This window comes from Nematolebias whitei, chromosome 9 (assembly GCF_014905685.2).
Source record: "Nematolebias whitei isolate Nwh7 chromosome 9, NemWhi1, whole genome shotgun sequence".
Lineage (NCBI taxonomy): Eukaryota > Metazoa > Chordata > Actinopteri > Cyprinodontiformes > Rivulidae > Nematolebias > Nematolebias whitei.
In genome coordinates this window covers 42620839-42638652 of record NC_056506.1, presented here as the reverse complement: position 1 = coordinate 42638652, position 17814 = coordinate 42620839, and the positions used below count along the sequence as shown (strand labels likewise).

At 39.2% G+C, this 17814-nt stretch overlaps 3 protein-coding genes across 3 annotated transcripts in view; 2 read left to right on the top strand and 1 right to left on the bottom strand.

The window, feature by feature from the left end:
• Positions 1 to 322: 322 nt before the first annotated feature.
• rheb (Ras homolog, mTORC1 binding) lies at positions 323 to 9112 on the top strand (the record flags this gene model as incomplete). Its single annotated transcript, XM_037681855.1, is given in 6 exon segments — positions 323 to 390; positions 488 to 570; positions 633 to 689; positions 777 to 824; positions 1085 to 1166; positions 8363 to 9112. Coding segments are annotated over 6 exon segments (431 nt in total), but the record flags the coding sequence as incomplete, so codon positions are not given.
• A 289-nt stretch (positions 9113 to 9401) lies between these two features.
• Positions 9402 to 12115, bottom strand: ly97.3 (lymphocyte antigen 97, tandem duplicate 3). Its single transcript, XM_037681854.1, has 4 exons — positions 12087 to 12115; positions 11732 to 11801; positions 11065 to 11187; positions 9402 to 9714 (listed from the first exon to the last, which is right to left on the bottom strand). The coding sequence occupies exons 2-4, from the start codon at positions 11778 to 11780 to the stop codon at positions 9608 to 9610; spliced, it is 279 nt and encodes a 92-aa protein (XP_037537782.1). The 5' UTR covers positions 11781 to 11801; positions 12087 to 12115; the 3' UTR covers positions 9402 to 9607.
• Positions 12116 to 15834: 3719 nt separating this feature from the next.
• Positions 15835 to 17814, top strand: part of LOC119414743 (gamma-crystallin N-A) — a 5075-nt gene continuing 3095 nt past the window's right edge. The window contains exons 1-2 of the mRNA XM_037681853.1: positions 15835 to 15973; positions 16111 to 16359. Coding sequence (XP_037537781.1) covers positions 15953 to 15973; positions 16111 to 16359 — 270 coding nt within the window. The 5' untranslated portion in view covers positions 15835 to 15952. The remainder of the gene's footprint in view (positions 15974 to 16110; positions 16360 to 17814) is intronic.

Sequence of the window (17814 nt, the reverse complement as noted above, 5' to 3'; positions counted from 1 at the left end):
GACTACAGCCAGTAGACGTTATCCAACATAAAAGTGGCTATGAGTCCATTTCATAGATATTGAGCTAGAATTTGATGTGGTAGTAGCTGAGAGTCATTCACAGTACAATAAGGGCGTGACAAATTGTGATATCATGTGACGTTATTTTCAAGGTTTGGCATTTTTTATCACAAGATGATGTAAGCTTAAAACTCTGACATGAATGCTGCTAATTTCTACTTAATGAGTATTCTCAACTAAATGTGATGCTTTCATCACGATAACGCCGCAGTTTCCCCATTTCTCTTAGTTGATTTTAATCTGTCCTTTCTTTTAACTGCAGCGTTTACTAAGATGATCACAATAAACGGACAAGAGTACCACCTCCAGCTCGTAGACACGGCGGGGCAGGTGTGGCTCCGTTACACTCCATTAGCCGGTCACAGCTTTATTGACTTTCATGTAAATATTTGTTGGAACAGTACTGAGTTTATACATCTTCTTCCAGGATGAATACTCCATCTTCCCACAGACGTACTCCATAGATATCAACGGCTACATTCTGGTTTATTCCGTTACGTCTAATAAAAGGTAAACGTTCATTAGAAGCAAATAAATTAAGAGCTGCGTTGTGACCTGGTTCTTTGTTCCAGCTTTGAAGTTGTTCAAGTAATCCATGAAAAACTGCTGGACATGGTTGGAAAGGTCCAGTAAGTACCTCTTCTTTTGTCTCTGCTGCCCGAGACATTCCTAATACATCACACAAATAACACCGCGGCCCTTTCTCCTCAACGCAGAGTTCCAATTATGCTCGTCGGAAACAAGAATGACCTACATATGGAGCGGTATGTCCTATCAAACTGAAATTGGATTTCTTTAGACTGGAGCAGTTCAGAGCACTGTAGGGTCTCAGTAATATATTTTTTGGGTATTGCAAAGCCAAATAAGCTAAAAAAAAACCCACATTGGTTTATGTGCATGCAGAATATATTTGGACGAGGCCACAGTGTCTCTGCGAGCTCATTCAACACTAGGTCACTGAGTTTATACACGCCTGCAGATTCTCGTTGGTATATTTTGAAAGTATTTTGGTTGTACGTTTCAGAGTAATCAGTTGTGAAGAAGGGAAAGCATTAGCTGAATCCTGGAACGCAGCCTTCATGGAGTCCTCTGCTAAAGAGAACCAGGTAAATAAATATTTTATTAACGTGTTAGTTGCACTTGCATTTGATGCACACCCGGGGTTGGGTCTGTTCAGCCTGTTTGAGGTGACTGCATTCCCCTGTGGGGTCACTGTCTTTGTGAAAGCGCGTCTTTTTTACTGACTGACTGATTGGTGGGCAGATTAGTGAAGCGTATTGTTTCCAGTAGCATGCCTGAGCACACTGAACCTATTAAAATGCCCGCACACTTGTGGACAGATTAATCTTTTTATATTTGACGCAACATTTTTATATCAGGGTTCTTTTCACTATGAGCTTTTCTGCAGGAGTGCTTTTTGATTGGTTTTGTAAATATCAGAAAACACGTAAAAAAATAAAGGTATCACCGTACAATAAGGGTGCACCTATAAATTATTAATAAATAGATAATAATGCAGCTGTTAATGAAGTTGTAAACACTTAATAAACATGTAATAAGCAGGTAAAGCACGTTTGATATAAAGATCACAGGCTTGTTTCTTGCCATATAGTGAGACAACATTTATCAATATTTGATTGATGTTTAATAACTGTTTTCTACATGCTTATTAATGCTTTGTAAAGTGTTAACAAATGCATGAAAACTCTATTACAAAGCATCAACTATCCTTTATCCTTGTTGTACAGTGCTACCAAAATAAAAGACTCCGGTCTTTATGTTTTTTTTTACTATTCTGAGCTCTACACTGTCCCTAACACTGACTATCCACCCCACTGTAAGCATTGGTCAGAAGACTTTCAATTACTATTGGTTTTTAATTTACTTTTGTTTAATTTGCAGATTGTAATGCATTCATACAATAAACTATTACATATGTGGGCCAACAAAAAACAGCTACCGTACTTGCCGCCATACACGTTACACCGCCGTATAAATTGCATCAGTCCAAATATGTCTAATAAAGTGGAAAAAAACATACATTTCTTTGCCGTATAAGTCGCATCTATTATGCGTCACCGGTGACGCGTCGCGTTTGTTACGTGTTACCGGTGACCACCCGGAAACATGGGCCGGTGTGACAAAAATTGAGTGGCTGCCAAATGTCGGCCACGGGAACGTGCACAGGAGGACTTTAACAAGAATTTAACAAGATTAACGCTTAAAAACAATTATTTGTTTGCTCCAAATTATAGCAAAAGTGTGTCTCTGTCGAACTTTTTCTTAATAAATGCACTATATTGGTCAAATAAGCTGCATTTCAAAAATTGATTTGTGGAAGCGGGAGCGTGCCGAGGAAGGACTCGCTGTGCATTTTGTCAAAATTTAACAAGATAACCACCTAAAAACAATTATTTGTTTGCTCAACATTATAGCAAAGGTGTGTCTCAGTTGAACTTTTTCTTAATAAATGCACTTTAATGGTCAAATCAGCTGCATTTCACCTGGGCGGCACAACAAAATGCAGCTGATTTGACGTTTGCTCCAGGAGTTCTGGAGCAAGATGAAAGTGGCTTGGTATGGCAAGCCAAGTGTCTCATTAATAGTCACTTTTACCTATTAATTAGACACTTGGCTTGCCATATATGTTGAGTACCCTCTAGTGGCTGAAAATGGTAGTGTTCAATATTTTCCATGTCAGAATGAATGAAATCGTCAAATCTCAGTCCAAAATTGGGTTATAAATATGGGTGGGGGGGGGAACGAATATTAGTTGCTTCGAATAAGTCGCAGAACTTGCAAATTTATGCAAAAAGGTGCGACTTATACAGCGAAAAATACGGTAACTATGACCAGTCAAACAGTCTGCTAATGCCAGGTGTCAGTGGGGTTCCTGTTTACATTTTTGGCTTAATTATAAACAGGTTTTGAAAGGATTTTGTCGATGAATCTAACCTAAAAATTAACCAAGTGGTAATTTAATTAAAACAATATGCTTTTCTGTGCATGCAGGCATCTTTGTGCATCTTGCCACTAAAAAAAGGGACTAAAAAATGCCATATTTAACCACCTAATTGTCTCTCTGTAGAGCAGTGTTCTTATAGGCGTTCCTTTTCCAACATCAGGTTGAAACAGGCATTCTCCTTCAGCTTCTGCAGAGCTTCAGTCCAGCTGCAGCGTCAGGGTACACCGTGTTCCAATCCACACTCCATCACAGAGCTAACATGGAAGCAACGCTTGCACTTACACCTGAGCTCAGTTACCAATTATTGCCACAGACATATGTTTGGATTAAAGTCACACCGGCACAGGGAGACCATATAAAGTCCTACTGTGGGAGCTGCAAACAAAAGATTTCCAAACAGCTTTGTCCTAGTCACTCAATAAGAGTTTATCTAATATGTGGGTCATTTATATGATAAGATTATACAGGGAGCGCCAGTCTTGATAAGCTATTAGTTATCCACCATCTGTTGTCAAAAGTTTGATTTATCACCCCTTTTTAAACAATATATTAACGGCTGAACTGTTGGTTCAAAAGCAGCAGTGCAAAGTTTGAAAAGGTTGATATTTGTCGGAGACTTTGAACACACATCTTAAAACTGCGGAGTCAGTCTGACTTCACTTCACCTTGACGATTTGACCACCCTGAGCAAACTAACTGCACTGGATTCGTGGAACAATATTCACAATGTAAAGCCACGGGAAACAAACGCTTTCTGTGTGTGGAAATGCAACGATTGTACTGAATCTGAATGACGTTGAAACTGAATTGGTAAAGCTGAAACAAGCAAAACAGTAGTTCAGTTCTAAACAATAGCTAATGCTAAAATGAGTCTCACTGTACCAAAAAGCTAAAAGAAGGAAAACCATAGCGAGCTGCTAAATTTTGGAAAACAGTAGCTAAATAGCTTAAGTTAGTAAAATAGTAGTTAAGGCTTAAATTAACCAACCCATAGCTGAAAGCTAAATTTAGCAAACATGTAACTAAAAGCTAATTAACAAAACCATTGCTAAAGTCTACATTTAGCACAAAATAAGCTAACAGCTAAATGTACCAAATATGTAACTAAAATGTATAAGTAGTAAAGCATAGCTTAAAGCTAAGTGGTGGAACAGAAGCTAAAAGAAAAAGCTTAAGACAAAAATAGTGAAGTAAACTAGTAGTTAATGCTTAAATTACCCAACCCATTACCGAAAGCTAAATTTAGCAAACTTGTAGTTAAATGCTAAATTAACAAAACCATAGCTAAAGTCTACAGTTAGCACAATATAAGTTAAAAGCTAAATGTAGGAAATATATATAACCAAACGTTAAAAGTAAAGAAGCATATTTTAAAGCTACTGTATGTGTGTTGAAATAGAAGCTAAAAGAAGCAGCTGAAGAAGACAAAAATACGGTAGTATATTAAAAAAAAGTAGTTACGATTTAAATTAACCAACCCATAGCCGATAGCTAAATTTAGCAAACGTAGCTAAGAGCTAAATTAACAAAACCATAGCTAAAGTCTACAGTTAGCACAATATAAGTTAAAATCCAAATGTAGCAAATATGTAACCAAAAGTTAAAAGTAAAGAAGCTCAGCTTAAAGCTATGAGTGTTGGAATAGAAGCTAAAAGAAACGGCTTAAGAAGACAAAAATAGTGAAGTAAAATAGCAGTAAGTATACTGCCAGATATTTTTTAAAGGAATTTGAGAGGTTTCAGTGTTTTCCTGTGGGGGAAATTTTGGTAAATAAAGGTAAATAATACACAATGTACAAAAATACTTTTACTATAATCTAAGTACAAAGCTTGTGGAATTAGTGAATGTAACAAACATGCAGAAGACACTATAAACATGAAAACGGTCTGAATGCTGAGTCAGCAATCACACACTCAGCCAGTGGATGAATCTGAATTAACAAAACAACAGTTTATATGCCGACAGAGCTGCTACATACAGAAATATAAATGAGTGTCAGTGATTGTCCACAGCTGCTCCGCGCTGCATGAGGAGCTCCATTAAACCCCAGCGGCCACCTGACGGCTGTAGAACGCACATCTGGATAAATCTCCAACGTCTTACATGAGAAGTGCTGCAGCAGAGCGCGACGCCATTACACGCAGCCGTCCGCCACGTTTACATTTATTACATCCAAATAACATTAGGACCAGTCGATATGAGAGTCCTGCCTCTCAGGACGCTCAGTCCTATGTGTCGCTGCCTCCTCTTCCAGCTGTTTGTTCTGTTCACTCCTGCGCTGCAGATGCTGTTGTGTAACGTTCGAGCCCTGCACCAGATTTCTTGATGAGACGGCCTTTTCCATTTGTTGTTGTGATGTATCAGCCGTTTTAAAGCAATTGGCTCGCAGTGAGTTTAGTGGTCACCACTCTCTGATATTTCTCAACAGCCAGCCCCGAGGCGCTTTACGCCGCTGCATCTACATGAGCTAAAACAGCAGGTGTGCTTGAAGACGCCTACACGGTCTGTGTTCTGAAGCTCTCCGCTGTGCACCTTTTGTGTCTGAGCTGAGTTTTCTTTCCTTCGTGGATAAAACGTCCGCACCAGCTTAAAAGTTGGTCCCCTAAAATGCTGCACAGTCAGTGAGCCGCCCTTGTTTCTATCTTGAAAGTGTAATTATAATGAGGGGTAATTAAAATAAATTCAAATATAACAAGAAAAAATAGTTTTCACAAGTTGCAACATTCAAGTACACAAAATTCCAACAAAACTGTAGAGAACATCAAACAACTAAACCAGGACTATTCAACTGGTGGCTCGGGGGCCAAATCAGGCCCACGGGTGAGCTCAGTTCAACCCACCAATGGGTTCATTTTTAAATAAAACTATAGATTTTAACCCATAAAACAAACTTATTTAATGACAATGGATGTCCGGCCCCTGAGCTCTTGGCTTTCAGTAACTGTGGCCCCCCTGAGTAATTTAGTTGAATAGCCCTGAACTAAACTAAAAATCTACATTGAACACAAACACAACAAATACTAACAGGAACTCCAAACCAATATAATACAATCACAGAACTTCATAAATAAATAAAACAAAGCTGCGTTTGAACACAACATTTAAAACGCCAATAAAAGTCAAGAAACGTTCAGAAAAGGCAACGTTGTATTAAATATTTCACAAAACACACCAAAGAGGAAAACACAATTTATTAAACAGGACGTTTCAGAAAGACAACAGGAAATGTGACGATGGATGGATCAGCAAAACTTTTTTGTTAGAAAATTAAAACATATTCTAAAACTAAAGAGATAAAGACAACAAAAAAGTTTGTGTGTAAAGGTCGCAACTGATTTCTGACTGTGTTTTTGTTGATTTGTTTGTAAAATATATTTTTCCCCTCTGTTTTTATCAGTCAGCTTTATTGTCGTTGCACCGAAGCGCAACGAAATTCCATTTCACTACAGCCCATCCGAGAGAAACATAAACAAACAAACATGGGGAGACGGAGGTGACTGAGGCCGCTGGCCTCGAGAGGCGCAGCCTTCTTTTAACAGCTAAGGAAAAGAAACATCGGGGGAGTGGAGGTGTAAACAAATCAAATCTCGCACTGTGTCCTAGACGGGACACAGTGTGAAAGTTGCAACAAAAAAAAAAGATCTCAGCACATGAAACAGCAACATACTGATGACATCATAATACACGAGGAGGCCGACGAGGGCAGCGAGTTGTCCGTGGACGCTGCCAGACAGTTCCATAATCCTGATGAAGATGGCACAGTGTCTATCAGCCGGCTCAACTCTGACACAGATCCACAGATGTCCTAGGGAGGGGAGCGATAGGGTGGGCGGAGCTTCTCTTTCACATAAACAACCAGGAGAAGTTTAAGGTAGCTGGCCAATTCAAGGCCGAGTGGGGAAGCCAAATTCAGATAATTATTTTGGGTCAGGCAGCCTCTGCTTGAATTTCCATGCCTTCATATTTCTGCTGGTACGTCTCACTGGCTATTCCAAACAGCCAAATTTTGTGGCCACACCGCCGGACCGAGCTCGTAGCCTTCTCCAAGGTCGATTCCTTCCTGCCAGTGAGTCCCAGGAGCCGCAAGTGGCCTGCGATTCTCAGAAATCACGTCCCGCTTACAGCTCGGCTCATGCAGCGTCTGAATCTGAGAACTTACCGTTCGGTACATTCCTTCATACAAGGCAGACAGCCTTACCGCCAGAACCGCTGCTGCCGTCTTCCAAATTTGTCGATATGGCAGATACCCGCCAACACCGAAAAGCAGAAATCCGGTTATCATAAATCCAATTATCATTTTATTTTGTGCTTTTTAAACATTAGTTGGTTTTGTCGCTGGGTTTTGGCACCTGCACTCCGATTCATTAAATTTGTTGCTTTCTGCCAAAAGCAAAGGCAAAGTGGTGTCCGAACTGTTAGCAAAATATCTCTCAAACCACAGAAGACAGATTTTAATGAAACTTTCAGACATAACAGTACATTATACATTTATGATTGAATAAAAACTTTTGTTTAATTCAACTACAGCTAATAAACATTAGCCAACACAAAAACAGTTGTAACAGTTAAATCTACAAATATTGAATTTGGTGTGGGAGTAGCTGACAGTCATTCACAACACATACTCTGAGCGTGAAATTTGGTAATTGTTGGATAATTTATCTATCCTGTCATCAACTCATTACTCAAATAAGCCCCTCAAGAAGATTGTTCAACCCAGTTTTACTCCTTGCAAGGAGGGCAGAGTTACCACACAGGCTTACACAGATGTTACAGCGAAGCTCCGGTCGAACGGTCTGCCCAAAGAGTTAGGGAAAACTTTAATACCCGCTATCAGACAGAGGCGAGGTCAAGATGACCTCTGCTTCACAGCTCATAGATGTGAAGGTGTCAGAAGTTATCATTTATGCAGGCTCCTCTCTGAGTAGACAAAAAGACTCATGACCTCACACACATTAATTCAACATTGGTAAGTGATACATCCGTGACCTTTACCTAAATTCCCCTGACATTGTCCCCGCTGGTCATGATTGTTTATTGCTTTATCAATAATTCCCTTGCAAGGTAGGATGCCATAAGCCAAATTGTGTCCGATAAAGCAAAACTTTATGTTCAAGGTTTGACCTAAATGGCTATAATATTAATTTATCATCAGAAGATCATTTTAGTCCAAAACGCTGCCATGAAAGTCGGCAGGCGATATGCATTCCTTCAAGGAATGCTACGTCTTTAATTAAGAACGTAACGAACATCATGCTAAAGAAATAAAAGTAGCACAATTCAGAACATCAGGTCCAATCGGCTTCAAATGAAATGTGCGTTCTTTGCTCCTCTCAGACGGCCGTGGAGGTTTTCCGGAGGATGATCCTGGAAGCAGAGAAGATGGATGGCGGCGTGCAGCCGGGAAAAACCTCCTGCTCCGTGATGTAGAGCCGCCCAATCAACACACAGGACACTGCACTGGGAAATCCCGTTACTTGAAGGCTAGCCGCCAGTTCTCCTCCACCTCAGCCGACTCCACCCTCTTCCCCCCAGGGTCCCAAATATCCAACGCTGTCTATTTATGGCTCTGATTCCACTCTTATTTATCAGTATTTCCCATTCCCTTCTCCCATTCTTGTTTTTCTTTATATGTTTGAGTTTTAAGAAATGGATGCGTGGTGGTTCCCTCGTCTCATATTTCCCTCAGCCCATGTCTGTGTGCAGCACTGATGCAAAACATTAAACAGCCTTCGTGGATGGATCAGAAAGAACAGATCCCTGTCACAGAGATATTAGTGGTTTGCTGCATCTTTGCGTCTCGTGCAGTTTCTGTATTGGTTACAGTTCCTCCTCAGTTTAAAGAATACAAGGTGTGTGCCATGCATCTGAGAACGAGGCGAACACGGACATTTTTTTTCTGATACATCCGCAGCTGTTTGACCCTCTCTTTTCTACTTCATCACCTCATAGTTCCAACTTCTCTGTCCCCCACTCTGTTTCCGATTGGTTACTGTCCGCCAAACCTGCATCCATTTTCTAATGTTAAAAATGTTGTACAAATGTTTTTGATTGTAATCATTAAAGCAAAAAGTGGTTATGTACGAACGCTGACTTGTGAGTTACTGTGACTAGGGGGTATTCGTTGACCAAATTACATTTATTAGAAACATTAACTCACAATTTCCCTCACAATAATAAAAAAAAAAAAAACAGAGAAATGCAGCTGAAGTACTTTTTTATTGTTCTCAAAACATGAAAGAAAAGGAAAAGGGAGCAAAATTGCAGCTCAGGGAGAGTTCAGATAAAACTGATTTAGACTCAGATTTGGTAACAGATGCACATAAACACACACACTGGCAAAAACATTATTGCCATTTGGCTCTCCTTTTAACAAAAAAAAAACATCATTTATTACATAAAAGTCTTTTAAAGGCACAATTTTTAAAACTTATTTATTTAGGTGTACGATTACTGAGTATATTTATCTAAAAATAGCATTTTTTAATGTGTGTTGACACCCGGGAGCTGCTTGCAGCTGCTGCAGGAACTTTGAGGATCAGAAGCCACATTCAATCGTGTTTTTCTGTACTTTGGTGTTTTTTACAAGGTGTTGCACATGTCTTCAGTGCAGCAGTTTATGTTGATGTAAGCATTCAGCTTCAGCATTTTGCAGTCGGTCAGAGCCATGCACTTCTGGTAGTGTCCATCTGAGGAAGTCATATGAAGAAGAGTTATGCAAGAAGAAAATATGAAGGCTACAACACATACATGCAAAACTGAGCATAACAGCTAAGAACGCTGTAAACACCAGGTATGAACCCAGTATGTACAAGATAGAATCCTTATACGTACTGGGTATGTACTATTTGTGTACCAAGTATGAAGCAAGTCAGTAACAGAGAAGTGCCCAATAAGTGCTAGATAACCTAGTCGCCATGTAAGTACCAAAAAAGGCCTGATGTGTATCAACGCAAGTATCAAGTTTGCAGCAGGTACCAGGTGCATACCTTATAAGTCAGGGGTGTCCAGTCCTAGTCCCTGAGGGTCACCACCCTGCATGTTTCACTTATTTTACTCCTGATTCAATTATTAATAAACCAGAAGCCTGTTAATCTCCCATAGATTCAAGTCAAGTGTGTTGGAGCAAAGAAGCATCCAAAATATGTAGGATAGTTGGACACCTGTTATAAGTACAGTATAAGTACCAAGTAAGTACTGGGGACATGCCAGGTTTAGCCAGGACGTAGCAAGTAAGTGTCAGGTAAAGTACCAAGTAAGTATCCAGTACATACAAAATAAGTAACAGCTTATGTAGTAGGTATGTTTCCAGTAAGTGCCCATGTAGGTACCAGCTAAGTACCAAAATACGTACTAGCAGGTAAGTGTCAGGTAAGGTACATGGACTGCACTTATACAGCACCTTTCTATCTTATCAAGATACTCAAAGCTACACTACAATCTGTGCCCTCATTTACCCATTCATACAGCACTCAACTAGATCTATACAAAGACTAATCAGTGCTTTGAGATCACATTCATACACCGATGGGACACACATCGAAGGCAATGAGGGGTTCGGTGTCTTGCCCAGAGACACTTCAGCATGTGACTGCTGGTGGAATTGAACCCCCAACTCTTGCATAGGAAGACGACTGCTCTAACCACTCAGCCACCCTAGCACCAAGTAAGTACCCGGTACATACCATGGAAGCACCAGCTTATGTAATAGGTATGTTTCCCAGTAAATGCCCATATAGGTAACAGCTAAGTACCAACATAAGTACTTGTTAAGTACCTTCCAAGTAGCCAGTATGTACTAGATAAGTAATGGGTACATACAACTACTGTATGATTGTTGCTACTTTTGTTGCTACTTTTAGCAGTTATTCTCATTCCCTGACTAGAAATGTATAAAATGTTCAAATGTTTTACAAAACCTGTCATTTAACAAACTTTACTAAGATGGTTTACCTTCAAACTTCCCTGTGTGTTTGCTGGTATTACTGTAAACGTGAAGTAGTGACAGATTTGTTCCGTGTAATCGTAAAGAAACTCACATGGTTCTCTGAGGAAAGTGGCGGCAGCACACGCATTCTTCCCGGGTTTACACGACTCCACGCTGAGCTCACAGTCCTCTCCCGCCATTTTAGGGACACAGCGGTGACAACTCAAGGCCTCACCTTTGAACAAAAACAGAAATGAACATACTCAGGTCAATACTGTGGTGTTTTTTCAAAATATACCTGGATAAATGTGGCTTATGTTGTTCTATACTAAAATAGTAGCATTTCTACTTATAAGGTTTTAGGGCAGCCAACTCGGGACCTGAAAGTCCCTTGATCCCCAGTCATTGCACATCTGGTGGTGTCTCTGATCAGCACACCCTATCCCCAATTGCTGCCCGGGTTCTTTCAATAGCTGTCCACTGCTCCACCTGGTGGTGGATGGATTAAATGCAGAGAGCCAATTTTGCCATTGTATGGGAACATACAATGACGGCAACACATTATCATTATTATTATTACATAGATGCTATTCCTGTCAATCACAAATGAGTAATTTTCCTTGTAACTTTTTATGCCTCAAATCTTTGACTGTTGACAAAACGTCATTTCTAACAGATCTGATGTAGTTGATATGTAGTGCGGGGAGGACTTATTAGATCTCTGCTGCTCAGCACCTGACGATTGTGTTTATCTAGTGGAGAGTAAGTGACAAACTCACCAGCTGTAAACAGCAAGGCGACGGTTAAAGCCAACACCAACAACTTCATTGTTCTGCTCCAAGCTGCAGCCTGATTCAGATAAAGCACACATTTGATAACACACACACATACACAGCTGCTGCAAATCTCCAGAATTTGCAGCTAAATGTTCCCCAAAAGATTTATAACAAGTCTGTGTTAGATCCATGTTCTTCCAGTATAAACAAGACATTTGAAGTTTAACCAGTAATACTCACATGTACTTAAAAATCAAACTAATTTTGTATTTACATCAGAGACCAGTTCCTAAAGGAGCAGGCAGTGTTAAATACACAGATGAAGATAACCATTTGTATCCAGAAGCCGTTCACATACCTGTCTGCTTCAGTATCTGCCAATGACTGAGGTGCGTTCAATGACCTGTCCTCGTTTTATACTTCATACTTTGTCCTGCCATGGTAACGCCCCATAAAGTGTGATATCCATGTTTGTCTATATACTCAGAACCTTACTTGCCCTGGGTACACTGTGTGCAGGGTGGCCCAACGCCTTATGTAAGAACAGTCCAGCCTTTGTTCGATTGGGGGTTTTGGAGATAGTATTGTATGCCCCCATTTCAGACTCAAATAAGGATTGCTATTAGCTGGATCTGAGATTAGTCAAAGGTGCAGCATATTTGCTGTAGGTGGATTAAGCAGGACGAAAATGAGATGACTCACCTTTAGATGTTTCAGACACGTTGACTGAATTCAAAGATCAAAGTAGGACTTGAACAATTATTTGGACACACCTTGTTGAATTCAGGTGTTTCAGTCAAGGTTTAGCCTTAACTGCTTATCTTGATAAATACCAGTAATTTAGCTCAAGTGCTGGGAATTTAGATTAGTTTACATATACGTATACATACATGTAGATGTATTTGTGCTGGCTAAAGTCGTTTAGCAGAGTTAGCTATCTTAACTTGGAGAATGTGTGGCAAATGACTCTCAGCTACTACCTCATAATTATTTTGTTCAATGTTGGAATTACAGCCATTTATTGAGTTTAGTAATGTTAATTAACTGTGTTGGCCATTTTGAATTGGATACTAAGCTCTCACATGATCTGTAGCACTTGGAATTTGCGTTGGAATGACTCATCTACAACCTCACCAAACGTTAGCACAACATTTGTAAATGGGATTGAGGTATATGTTTTCCGAGGTTGGTTGGCTCTGACTGCCATTTTTATTTAGGTTGGCTCCAAAGGTTTACTCTATATAAGTTTATTTAAAACCTGTCCAGGGGTTCAATAGGCGTTTGTTTTTGTAACAGACTCTCCACATGCACACATACAGAGACATGGGCAAAAACATTATCATCCACTGTCGAAATGCAAAGATGGGTGATAATATTTGGTCACAAATTCCATCGGAAACACTTATGGAAATTCAAGAGGAGTGGAAACTGTTATGGATGTGAAAAGGAAACCAATGCCATGTTAGATGCCATGTGGTGCAATGAACAGATTGTCAAATTCTACACCATCCTGCTCCAGGAGAATGTGGAGAGCTGGTGCAGGAAGAACAGCCTTCACATCAATGTGCAGAAGACGAAGGAGATGGTCGTGGTATTCAGATGGAACGAACACACCCCCCCCCCCCCCCCCTCCCAACATAGGAGGATCTGCGGTGGAAGTGGTTTCCAGCTACAAGTACTTGGATGTACACCTGAATGACAACCTCAGCTGGAGCAACAACACCACCAGCCTGATCAAGAAAGCTCATCAGAGACTCTACTTCCTCAGACGGCTGAGGCAAGTTGGTCTGCAAAGCTCAGTCCTCACCTCCTTCTACTGTTGTGCAGTGAAGAGCATCCTGTGCTCCAGCATCAATGTGTGGCATGGAGGCTGCACAGCTACAGAAAGAAAAGCTTTGCAGAGAGTGATGGAGGCTGTACAGAAGACTGTTGGAGTCAGCCTCCCCATCATCACAGACATCTACACCTCCAGATGCAGGAAGAGGGCCACCTGCATCATGAAGGACCCCACTCACCCAGCACACACACTTTTTGCCCCACTCCCCTCAGGAAGGAGGTTGAGGAGCATTAAGTGTAGAACCACTAGACTGAGGAACAGCTTCTACCCTGACGCTGTTAGACTCATGAGTATCTAACCAGGATAATCACTGTGAAGAATCACATCATGTTGCTGCTGATCTGTTTCATGTTGATGTGCTCATCTGCTCACACAGACTCATGTTCGTGCTGCTGTTTGGCATGTTGTTTTTACTTTGTATACTACTAGTGCTTAGTGTGTTTTTAATTTAATGTTTTTCTTAGTTCATATCTTAGCTCTTATTAATGTTTTTCTTTTACATTTTATACTTGTGTTGGATGTAACTGGGATCCTGTGTACACAATTTCGTTCCACCGCATGCACCACATGTGCTTTGTATGACAAATAAAGAACCTTGAATCCTGCTGTCCTTGGGTCAAAATGACCCACAAGGCATTAACCAGTCCTTGCCGGTCATTTTGACCCAAGGAGGTCAAAAGCGGGAGGCTTGAGTACAGTATAGTGTGCATCAAATAGAAATGCCTTCAACATTTTTTTATTTCCCAGCAAAATAAAATGGTATGTCTTAAGCAGAACTTCTATTTTTTTTTTTTGTTGAAACATTAAAAATATACTGAGTCACCCGTTTGATCTCCTTTAAAGTTTCCTTTCTTTTCAATACCAAACATCATCTTAAAATTAAAAATAATTAAATGTATTAAGGCCAACTGAGAAAGAAGAAAAAGGTTTAATTATGGAGCGCCTCTGGAAAAATGCTGCACATGTTTTAAACTTCTCGTGGCTTTAACGACAAGTTTACTAAACTTTGTGTCCACCCGACTGTGCAGTGTTTTATCTCCACTGACGGAGGTCACACAGCATGCTTGCAAACTAAGCTGTATTTTCTTTGTAACCCCCTTCCCCCTAGCTTACCTCGAGTCAGCCAGTGGTTTAATGTCACGACTTTGAATCTGTGTTTGTCTTTCCGAGGTTTTCAGGGGTCAAAGTCTAAATTTATCCGGGGATTCTGTGGATCAGCTGTAGAAAAACAACATGAAGGGATCCTGAAAAAGCAGCAGGTGATTATAAATTCCAGGCTTGAATAAATATTGTATTTTAAAACCGCTTCTCTAGTAGTTCATTATTTTATGGGGTGTCGTTTGTAAAGTCACACAGTCAAAAATTAACATAAATGTTTTGGTTTATTTAACCTTTATTAAGAAAAAAAATTATTTTTTTTTTCAAAGTCATTTTCACCATGTTATTCATACATTTATAACTGTCATAGTTCCAAACAAGCTAAATATTTAGTTTACAGACTAAATACTTAACTTGCAAGTTAAATATTTAGTTAGTAAACTAATTATTTAAGTATAAATCAAATATTTAATTTCCAAGCTAAATATTTATTGTCCAAGCTAAATATTTAATTTCCAAAGTACATATTCAATTTCTAAGCTAAACATTTTTATTTCCAAAATAAATGTTTAATTTGCTAACTAAATATTTAACTCTCACCTAAATACTGTATTTAACTTGCAAGTTAATATTTAGCTTGCAAACATTTAATTATTTAGTTTAGGAATTAAATGTTTAGCTTAGAAATTAAATGTTTAGCTTAGAAATTAAATATTTAGTTTGGAAATTAAATATTTAGTTTGTAAATTAAATATTTAATTTGGAATTACACATTTATAAATGTATGAATAACATGGTGAAAATATGACTTTAAAAAATGTTCTTTCTTATTAAGGTTAAATAAACCAAATTATTGCTGTTAATTTTTAACTGTGTAACTTTACAAATGGCACCCCATATTATTTGGACTATTTCTTCACTTTTACCGAAGCCTGAACATTTTCTCCCCTTTGTTGTTTTCTTTCTCATGCCCCATCATTTAGATGTGACCCAAATGTTTCTCTGCAACCCCCGGCATCTCTCTCAAAGCCCGATCAAAGCTGAATCTTTCCCACTCTATTGTTTGTTTTTTTCGTCCTCGTTTGGCAGCAAACTCCAATATCAGCACTGGCACATGTATACAGGGGAAACTGCCCATTTGGCGAAATGTTTAAACCCCCCCATTGTTGTGCTTTTGTTGCGTCTGCTTCGACATACCACCACTCTCTCTGCCCGCCATATAAATCTGGGAGTTAAATTGGTTTTTCACTTTTATGCTGTGAGAATTTTGGAGAACTTAGGAGGGGAAAATGTCTCAGTACTCAGGAAAGGTGAGTACCACAACAGTAAATCTTTCCCAAAAGGTTTCAGGGGTCGGTTACGTCACCTGTATTGACTGACTGTTTGACAAAGGAGATCGTTTTGTGCATGAATTTACTTTTTTCCCCCACTAAATTGTTGTGAACAGATCGTGTTCTATGAGGGGAAATGTTTCACGGGGAGGAAGCTGGAGCTCTGCGGCGACTGTGACAACTTTCAGGACCGTGGCTTCATGAACAGGGTCAACTCTGTCCGGGTGGAGAGCGGGGCCTTTGTCTGCTTTGACCACCCGGACTTCAAGGGTCAGCAGTATATTCTGGAGCACGGCGAGTACCCTGAGTTCCAGCGCTGGAATGCCCTTAATGATCACATGGGCTCATGCAGACCAATCAGGATGGTAAGAGTGAATGAGGGAAAAACAAAATGTCTGGCTGGTTAAAAAAAAAAAAAAAGAAGCCTGGTACATTGGCATGTATGTGTCCTCATTTGTTCCCATCTGGTTGCAAAAGAAATGAAAGTCTCTTAATGTGTATAACTTGTTTGAATGCAGGGATCATGTTGCAGTTCAGCCACATTTTAGAACCTGCGGTTAATGGAGAGCACTGCAGAACCACAGTAATGAACCACAGGCTTTATGCTGACTCAGCATTTGCAGTTTTCCTGTTTTTTTTTTTAAATTTTCTGTAAAAGAAAATTTAAACTAACTACTTCTGCATACTTTATGCAATTTTAGTCATTTTTATGTCAAACTGTTCAGCTCATTCAGGAGATTTGTGCATTGAAATTTGGTTTTTAAAAGCTTTATACTTTTTACTTTTTTAATCTTTATTTACAAATACTTTCTACACGTAAATACATTTACATTGTTTCGATTCCTTCAAAAATATTGTTCCCTTTGGAATATTCTTCAGCATGCTCTAGCTTTATTTTAGGTCTTCTTAAATGCTTTTCTCTTTGCTACCGTTCTGCTAGTTTTAGCTTTTAGCTAACCTTTAGCTAACATATAGTTTTTAGCTATTTCTTTGATTATTTTTAGGAAGTCTTCTTTCATTTGCTACTTTTAGCTTCTTGCTAAACTTTTTTTTTTGCTAGACTTTTAAAAGTTTTAATTAGCCTTTTGCTATTTCTTAGCTAACATTTCATGCTTTTAGCTAGCCTTTTGCTTCTTTGAACTTTTAACTAACACTTTGCTATTTTTGTGTCTTTTGATACTTTTACCTAACCTTTTTGTACATTTAGCATTCAGCTAGCCCATTGTTATTTTTAGCTTAGCAAATAATTTGCTACTTTTAGCTTCATGCGAGATTTTTCAAACTTTTAATTAGCTTTTTGCTACTTTTAATTAACATTTGATGTCTAAGTTCATGCTCAATGATTCAGGTGGAAAATCCAACAAAGTTCAGTCAGGTCATCTGCACGGTTTCTTTTTTTGTTTGTTGTTGAGACGTTTCGTCCTTAATCCAAAGGACTTCATCAGTGGCTCCTCGGACGGATGAAGTCCTTTGGATGAAGGACGAAACATCTCAACAAAAAAAGCAACTATCCACATGACCTGAATGAATTTTGTTGGGCTAACATTTGATGCTCCATAGCTACAGTTTTGATACTTTAACTTTTAGCTATTTTTTTGCTACCTTTAACTAGCATTTAGCTACATTTAGTTTTTGGCTAGCCTTTTGCTACTTTTAGCACATGCTTTGCCTTTGTATTTTTAGCTTGTGTATGCATTTTTTAAACTATTTAACAGTCATTCAACACTCAGTGTCCACGCTGCATTTTCACAGAAAATCTAAATGATCATTCTCCACACACACACACACACACACACACACACACACACACACACACACAC